Raw genomic sequence first — 9,204 nt, 5'->3', positions numbered from 1 at the left:
CATGTTTGGTGCTTCCTTACATCACTGGATGATGGCCTATCATACCATTTTGGCTTTTTATACCTAAAACTATACCACACTTTAAACATGGTAACACTCTTACTAGAAGATGGTAAATATAACCGATGTATTATTTGTGTCTGATAAAAAGAAATTGTTGGTATGATATTAGAAAACAGTTCTCTTGAATACAATTTGATTGGTTTTTGACACTACTACTTCAAATGCTACACATAATGACATTTTTTGTGGTAGGAGAGATTCTTTCTTTGTAGTTTAAGTTAATTGTTGTTGGGGTAAAATACTACAAATCCTATAGTCGATATGTTGTCCAAAGCTGTTGATCAGTCTTTAGCAAGAAGATTTCAGCTTCTTCTCTGCACCCCGATCGATGAGTCCCCCATTGGATCCAATGCTGCTCTAACCAATTAACAGAGCAGATCTAGCCCCCTCATATCATCTAGATCGATCAGTAGTACTGGTTAGGGTGGCAGAGGCTGAGGGCCAGTTCTATTTGTTTTTGTTTAGGTTTCTGCCCCACTGAGCTTTTGGTACTATATATTGAATCTTGTAGAGCCATGTTAGTCGACATTATTGCTACTAGTCGCACAGGAACCTTGAGCATCTGAAATTGCTGTGGAGTGTGGACATGCGCGGGTTTAGGCATTATGTTGTGCAAGGTATGATGCCTAAGTGACCCACACTGTTGGGTCAGTTCATCAGATTGATGATGTGTAGTTGCTCATTCTACTTCTAGAGGATGGACACAATAATTTGTCTTTTATTTTTGTCAAATCCAATCCAATTATGTATTTTGTGCTTTTAAAGAAGATAAAAAAATTTATATGAACGATCATGAGGTGTTGTAGGAAACTTTATCTAAAAGGACTCGATCGTCGATATTATAGGTTATGGCTCTTTTAAAAGGATATGCTTCATTTGGCTTGCTGAGGAACCATTTTCTCAATGCTTCGGATATGCTTCCTATTTATTTTGTTAGAGGAATCAGTTTCTCAATCCTGCCATTACCATATATGAGAAGTATAGCTGTTTTTTTTTTCCCTGAATTACAAATTCGTGAAACAAATTAGACCAGGTAGGAGTGAGACTGGTGGCCAAGCATCAGTTAATGTAGAGACATAACATTTGAGTTGTTTACATGATTATAAAAAATGAGTGAGCTTGCTTATAGCGTGGCCTCAAAGGAGCGTTATGGAACTGAATAATGAGTGTCAGAAATGAGAGTTGACAAAATAATAGTGGGCCGCTTTGGTCCAACACGAATAGCAAACAAAATGATGATTTTAGGCAGGTGAAGAGAACCAATCAAGCCCAAGAACTACTTAGACAATAGTTGTAATGGTTGGGCTTAAGTTAAAGTGTGCACACATACCGCCCAGCCCAAGATCTCCAGTTACTATTCAATAATAGCTCCCAATTTGATTTTCCGTTAATTACCCGCCAACACAAATAACCGCCACCCTCTTACCCTCACCTCCACAATCAATCACCTTCCGTGCAACCGCCACGTGCACAAACTACAGCCAGTCCACATAAATATCAGTCCCATAAAATCTTACCCACCATCAAAACTCTGAAGCTGCTCTCAGCAGCACTCAACAAAACCATGAACGCCAGAGCCCTGGTCTACTCTTTCTCTCCTAAACCCAATTTCCCGCCCGATATCTCCGGCCCCAAGAGAAGTCTCGGGTCCGGTTTCAGACCCGTGAGCCCGGTTCATCAGTTCCTGGTCAACCGGGGGCAGTACTGCTGCGTCGTGCGAGTTTCGGGTGAGAGGAGAGGCGGGAAAGTGTTTGCGGATGTTAAGTCGGAGGCGTATGAGTTGTCGAAGAAGGCGAAGGAGGAGTTGGAGAGTGTGGCGGATGAGGTCTCGTGGTTGGAGCAGTTTCCGAAACGATGGGTTATTGTCATTTTGTGCTTCACGGCTTTTCTTCTTTGCAACATGGACAGAGTAAGCTTTCATGCTTTGCAGTTTGCTTCTACAACAACACAAGTAAAACATAGTCATCATATCATTTAAGATATTATTTTTCAATTAATTTAAAACAAAAGTAATAATGTACCGGTACCATTTGGTCGAGTGACATAGTCTATTCTTCATAAATGATGAGTTTAGGTATCCGTCTAATTATAATATTTGATTTGTTTATCGGATGAAAAAAATAGTGTCCCAACTGATTAGGATACGAAATGTGAACGGATCATATTTGACTATTTCATGATGACAGTCAGACCAAAAGAAAAACCACTAAAAGCTTTATTGAGAATGCGAATTCTAATGTTGGGGTTTCTAAACATTCTAAACGTAGTGTGACAATATATGAGAATTGGAGCGAGATGCCCATTCCCAGTTGATTTTGGATACCTTTGACATTAGTTATGTTTTGGCAGGTAAATATGAGCATTGCTATACTTCCGATGTCAGCAGAGTACCATTGGAACTCATCGACTGTGGGTTTGATACAGTCTTCTTTTTTCTGGGGCTACCTCCTCACTCAGGTTACATATATGCACATGAATCTCCTGATTTCATTATGTATTTTTTTTTTCACTTGTATATATAGGTTCTCAAATCATGCTTGTATGTGAAATGTAAAGCTGAGAATGAGATACATTCCTTTTGTCATTCTGAAAATGAAAATTTCACAACAAATGATTATGAGATTAGCTTTTGATTATGTTACTCAATCAAGTTAGATTGTAATTGCTGCAGATTGCTGGTGGCATTTTGGCAGACACAATAGGTGGGAAGCAGGTTTTGGCATTTGGAGTTATTTGGTGGTCTGTGGCTACTGCTCTCACTCCTATTGCTGCTACACTTGGATTGCCATTCCTTCTTGTTGTTCGCGCTTTCATGGGGATTGGTGAGGTTAGAATTCTAATTTTTTGGATGTATAAGTTTCTAATAGGTTATGGGACTATATATATAGACTTCCAGTCTGGTAATACAACACAAGCGCAAGACAAAAGAATTCTGTGGATAGTCTTAATTAATAGATTCTAACTCAATGTGGGATTACTTTGGTCTGCTTCTCTTCTTCAGGGAGTCGCTATGCCTGCAATGAATAATATTCTGTCAAAATGGATTCCAGTATCAGAGAGGAGTAGAGCCTTGGCTCTGGTTTACAGTGGGATGTACATTGGTTCAGTCACTGGCTTTGCATTTTCACCTTTTTTAATACACCAGTTTGGATGGCCATCAGTCTTTTACTCCTTCGGTTCCCTGGGGACAGTCTGGTTTGCTGTTTGGCTAAGTAAGGTGATAGAACTTTGCAGACAATTAGTAATCGATTTTCTTATTTACTTATGATGCATGAACATATTATGTATGTATGAGTAAACCTTTAATTTGTTTGGGTGATGTTATGTAGGCATACAGTTCACCTGCTGAGGATCCTGAGCTGAGACCTGAAGAGAAGAAGCTAATTCTTGCCGGTAATGTGTCTAAGGAACGCGTAAAAGTGATTCCTTGGGGACAAATTTTGTCCAAAGCACCTGTTTGGGCCCTGATAGTTTCTCACTTCTGTCACAACTGGGGAACATTTATTCTTCTTACATGGATGCCAACATACTATAACCAAGTAAGTCTGCATTTTTTAGAATTCAAAAAGATTATCATGAGACTTGTTAGCAATGGGTTTATGCTTATCACTGCATATGTGGCAGTGTATCAAACCTGAAATTGCTTGTTTTATGCTGATTTTATAATCCCACCATTAGGTGCTGAAGTTCAATCTTACAGAATCGGGGCTTTTCTGCGTCTTGCCCTGGCTTACAATGGCATTCTCTGCAAACCTTGGAGGGTGGATAGCAGACACACTTGTGAGTAGGGGTGTATCGGTGACAAGGGTTCGTAAGGTACCAGTCACATCTAATGTTACTGACACACAACTGTTGTTTTTAGAATTTTAGTTGAGAACATAAGAACAATTTTCGTAGCCAATATCATAGTTCTTGTGGGCAAAAACTAACTGCCTAATTCTCCCTTGAACTTAACTGATAACTGCTGAACTTATTGCCCACTTTGTGAAAAACATTAGATGCTTTCAGTTCAACAAGTTGGTTTTCTAACCTAGTTATTTGGTTTTACCTTGTAGATTATGCAGACAATTGGGTTTCTTGGCCCTGCTTTCTTCCTGACTCAGTTGAGCCATGTCAATTCTCCTGCAATGGCTGTTTTATGTATGGCATGCAGTCAGGTCTGATTTCACCTCTTGGTGCAGTTTTCATTACGTCTGTGTGTTCTGTAATTTTTTATTTTTGTATATGATTTAACTAACTGGTTTCCCTTTATTTTTCTTCAATAGGGAACTGATGCCTTCTCACAATCCGGTCTATATTCAAACCATCAAGATATTGCTCCACGATATTCTGTGAGTATCGATTTTAGTTTTTGTTCCGTATTGCATATGTGCGCTGATTTCTTATGTGTATGTGATACATAAGATCAAACATCTTTCTGAGTAAAATAATAGGAGGAAAAGAAATGTTCTAATTATCTTCTTCTAACTATTTCTCAGGGAGTATTGCTTGGTCTGTCCAATACTGCTGGTGTTCTGGCCGGTGTCTTAGGAACGGTGTCAACTGGTTACATTTTGCAACATGGTTAGTACTTAGTACCCAGCTACTGCATTTTTTATGTAGAACTGAAGACTCAATCCAACTTTAATCGTTCTCCTGTTGAGAATTACTTAAGACATGCATATAGCTAGCTAGTATCACAACTGTGTCACTCTTCTCCAACTTACCACACACAGGACATTCTTCATCTTCTTCCACACACATAAACACAAAAAGCATCACAGTATCATTATTTGGCAGGCTGAATAGTTAATTAGTTACTAGCTAGAAAGTAATAATTTTCTAGCATAAGTTCATAATTTCATATACAGTTGGCCTTGATTCCATGAGGATCATATCAAGTTGTTATCTTACAAGCTGATTTTAATACATTGCTCTTACACATTGACAAATTTTCAGGTTCTTGGGATGATGTATTCAAGGTCTCAGTAGGCCTTTATCTGGTGGGAACTGTTGTCTGGAATGTTTTCTCAACCGGCGAGAAGATCATAGATTAGTTCATGGTTAACTTGATCCTATAGATACACCCGGCACTTCAATCCTCTACTTATATAGAAGAGTTATTCTGAAGGAGAGAAGCAGAAAAATGCCAAGGAATTCAATTGGGAAGGAAAGTTTTATCTGTTAATAGGTATTCTTGGCACAAAACTTGTTAAAAGATTTTGACAAGCACATCGCTCGAAATCGGAGACGTGAAGTTCTAGAGACTTTGCTGCTGCGTTCAAAGTTTCATAAGCTGGTTGGATTTCAACCATATAAATCAAAGGGTGTATACAGAGCAAAATGACCCCAACACAGCATGTAAATGTTATATTGAACACTCGCTAACACTTCGATTTTGTTTTACTATTATGTGTAAGTAATTCTCGTTATTACTATCTTTATACCAAGAGAATCATTTTCCTCTTTTCGTGAACCAAACGAGGCCATAAAGATAAAAACGGCAATGAAAGTAAGCAATAGCCTATCTCAAATAAGTTCATCAAGAGCTTGCCTATACACATTGGAGTCTTATTGACAAGAAAATATATATGAAAACCCATACCAAAAGCTGATATGGAATACACTAACATGACAAAGACGTCAATCTTCCCCGACTTAGATGAGCAAAGTTTGCCCAACCTCATCCACCTTTCCCACCCAAAATCAAACAACAAAATCAAAACGTATACAAAAGTAAAAACAAATTTAAATGACAAACTTTGAGGAAATTAATCTTAATCCCCTATGCTGACGTGGCAACCAGACCCAGTCCATCGAGCTTGCGGGGCTGCAAATACACCTTGAGCCCGTACTTCATGAAGAGAGTAAGAGACATCTTCTGCACCACCCGGTGGCCGGGAACCGGCGAGAGGCGGTACCGCAGCAACACCGCGGAGGCCACCGACTTCATTTGGAGGTAAGCAAGGTCCTTTCCCAAACAAGTCCTCGGTCCAGCATTAAACGCCACAAACTTGTAACTATCCTTTGGCGGTTCGAACCGGGTCCGGTCCGAAGATAACCACCGGTCCGGTTTAAACTCCATACAGTCCTCTCCCCAAATAGTCTTCATCCTCCCAACTGAATATATCGAGTACGTAACGGTCGAACCGGACGGCACGAACGTCCCGTCAGGCAAAACGTCGTCGTTCACGACGTACTTAAAGTCCAACGGTACGGAAGGGTACAACCTTAAAGTCTCGGCCAGCGCCGCTTTTAGGTAAACCAACTTATCCGCCTCGTCGAACACCAACGGTTCCTCCACCCAAAGCTTCGGGTCGCTGCCACGTGTCTCGCTCAGAACCGAGGTGATCTCATTGACGATGTTGTCCTCGATTTCGGGGTTGTTCATGACTAGCCAGAAGAACCAGCTGAGGGCCACCGACGAGGTGTCGCGGCCGGCGAGGACGAAGTTGAGGGCGATGCGTTGGAGGACGGAGCTAGGGAAAGGGTTGCCGTCGACGTCGCGTTTGTTCATGAAGCGGGAGATTAGGTCGTCGGAGGGACGAGCTTTGCGCGCGGCGACGGCCTCGTCCATGTAGTTTCCGACGACGGCGAGGCTTCTCTTTAGCTGTTTCTCGGCTCCGAGGTCGAAGGCATTTTGGATTTTCCATACGAATGAGGGGTAGAGGAGACGTTGGAGTGTGGCTTCCGTGGCGTTGTCGAAGGCCTTGGAAAATGGGTTGTCCGGTAAGTCTGGCGACAGTGTTTCTGGGTCTTTGCCTGTCGGAAAATCAATATTATCAGAATCAGGTGAGGTAATACTAGTAATCCATGCACAGAGGGAAACATTCTCTATATTTTGAAATCTAAGTTGAGATATATATGACACCCATCACTTGTTGTGGCAACAAATATAAATTATGATCTACAGGTTATGTTAGTTCCAAAAATTAAAAAAATCTACAGGTTATGAACTATAAATTATAATAGTTTTCATTCGTGGGTTTCGATTTTTCTATTTGATATGCAAAGCTGGTGCGGGGAGTGAACCAAGTAGATCAAACTCACATGAACATCATCAGACTTGCATAATTACTATGAACAAAGTAGAGTTATATTTAGAATAAGAAGTACACTGCATAACAAGCGGGGATAGCTCAGTTGGGAGAGCGTCAGACTGAAGATCTGAAGGTCAGGTGTTCGATCCACCTTCACCGCACAATTAAATTTTTAATTTTGTTTCAATATAACACCATTTTTTTTTCTCTTTATCAATTTTTAATAACACATCTCCTCTCTTTCAAAAAATAAAATAAAAATAATCATAACACATCTCCTATATTCATGTTTGTCCTATACTTACCGAATGTAAGTCCGCAAATGTTGTCGAACGTCAATCGGAGCAGCAGGTCCTGCAAGTCCACCGGAGTATGATCCTTGGAAGCCTTGTCCAAAATGCACCAAAGCCTGTTCCGAATAGTTCGATTCACCCACCTCGCCATGGCCTGTCTCAGCGTCCTCGTCGTAAACTCAAGCGCCGCCGTCTTCCTCTGTATCAGCCACGTCTCCCCATCACTGTTAAATATCCCCTCCCCCAAAAGATCATGGAACGCCGCCTGCCACGACGGCCCTTTCGGATAGTTATCGAATCGCGTCCTTAGAATGTGCTCGATGTTCTTCGGGTGACAAGTCACCGTGAACATCCCTTGCTTGCGAGCCAAGAAAGGAAGCGCGATCGTGCATGTTTGGTACGTGGATGAGCCCCCGGTGGCGCGGAGATTGCTAGCGATCCAGTCATGGATTCGGTTACGATTTGTGAAGAGTACGGGAAGGCTGCCGACCACCGGCCATACTTTCGGGCCGGTGAGCTTTCGGGCTAGGAGATAGAACCAAAAGCAATATACAGAAGTAGCAGCTGCTAAGGTGAAGAAGAGGGTTAGCGTTTCCATCTGTACGTGTCTGGTTATTGAAAGAGAAATATGATGCACATATGTATATAAAGTTGAGAAAGATGTAGGAGGAGTTGTTCGGAATCTTAGGTCATACATGTCGCTGATAAGTTGATAAGAAACTGTGTATCTGGAACTACATACACGAAAACCTTGGGAGAAATTAATTTTGATTCTGTGTGCATTTCTAAAGTAGGTGGAAGAACTTTCATTTAGTTGGTGATTAATCTATTAGCTAGAGTGGAGGAAAATAATTGTATTGTTACTTGTAGGTAGAGTTTCAACTATCTCTCATTTTTCTTTTGGTGGCACTACTGTGGCAGCTAGCCTATAAGCAATGCCACGCAATAGTATTGTTTATGGTTTGCTAGATTCACCATCCATCGTTTAATTTCAAATTGCATGCAATGTAAATGCATGGCATGTATGTTTAATCAGTTAGTTGATCAAATGAGTCCATATATACAAAAACCTTGAACGTAATACTAATAAGTACATAATTGTACAATAATTATGAGAAAATTTCGAATGGGGGATAACTCTCTCTCGCCCCTTAAAGTATCTGCCACTGATCAAATGTATGATGGTAATCATGGTATATATATAAAAATTAAGATGATGCTATCCACACCATATTTTGTTATTCATCACGCACCATATTTTGCTAATAAATCTTAACGGTAACTTTTTCAGGAAACAAATTAGATCAGCGAGGGTTAATTATTGAGTCAATTTTACTCTGCAGCTGGTCGCAATGCAATAAACTTGCAAGAAACAAATGTAAGTTTTCCATGGTTGTTAGGACCAGAAAGATGCCTGCGTTTTGCGTGTTCATTTCAAGTCTCATCAATCATGTACATGCTTCTTCATTTTCTTTCTACAAATACTCATAACGTTAACTTTCTTTGATGCTTATGCTCATATATGCACAAAAGTGGCTAGATTTCTTAGCATTCTTGCAGGTTTAGCTATGTTTAATAATAAAGACCAAAGTTACCTGATTCGGGTAGGTATAAATTGTTTACCCAATTTGGGAAAATGGGTTTGTTCAAGAGACCTGGAAAAACGATTCTATATAAAGAATCAGTGAGACTTGTGAGAGGAAGCTGAATTGACTCCTTTTCAAGTGGAAAAAAATCTTGGAAGAGAAGACTTGGTATAGAAGAAATGGAGATTTGTACCAACCCCTTTTTCCCTTTCTTATGTTAATATATTGAACACAAAACCCTTG

General features: G+C 40.3%; 2 protein-coding genes and 1 non-coding gene across 3 annotated transcripts; 2 read left to right on the top strand and 1 right to left on the bottom strand.

Annotated features, from left to right (window-relative positions):
- The first annotated feature begins 1,615 nt into the window (after positions 1–1,615).
- LOC101314161 (sodium-dependent phosphate transport protein 1, chloroplastic-like) lies at positions 1,616–5,516 on the top strand. The gene is made up of 10 exons (XM_004294191.1): positions 1,616–1,972; positions 2,413–2,520; positions 2,735–2,890; positions 3,065–3,280; positions 3,393–3,602; positions 3,742–3,879; positions 4,119–4,220; positions 4,329–4,394; positions 4,542–4,626; positions 5,002–5,516. Exons 1-10 carry the CDS (start codon positions 1,628–1,630, stop codon positions 5,097–5,099), a joined length of 1,524 nt encoding a protein of 507 aa, XP_004294239.1. The 5' UTR covers positions 1,616–1,627; the 3' UTR covers positions 5,100–5,516.
- A 43-nt stretch (positions 5,517–5,559) lies between these two features.
- On the bottom strand, positions 5,560–7,973 carry LOC101294542 (cytochrome P450 86A1-like). The gene is made up of 2 exons (XM_004294209.1): positions 7,388–7,973; positions 5,560–6,804 (listed from the first exon to the last, which is right to left on the bottom strand). The coding sequence occupies exons 1-2, from the start codon at positions 7,971–7,973 to the stop codon at positions 5,828–5,830; spliced, it is 1,563 nt and encodes a 520-aa protein (XP_004294257.1). The 3' UTR covers positions 5,560–5,827.
- TRNAF-GAA lies at positions 7,171–7,243 on the top strand. The gene has a single exon. It is a non-coding gene; the product is annotated as a tRNA-Phe (tRNA).
- Positions 7,974–9,204: the final 1,231 nt, after the last annotated feature.

This window comes from Fragaria vesca, linkage group LG3, assembly GCF_000184155.1.
Source record: "Fragaria vesca subsp. vesca linkage group LG3, FraVesHawaii_1.0, whole genome shotgun sequence".
Classification (NCBI taxonomy): Eukaryota; Viridiplantae; Streptophyta; class Magnoliopsida; order Rosales; family Rosaceae; genus Fragaria; species Fragaria vesca.
Note: the sequence above shows the minus strand (reverse complement) of the source record. Positions and strands in the feature narration are given on the sequence as shown.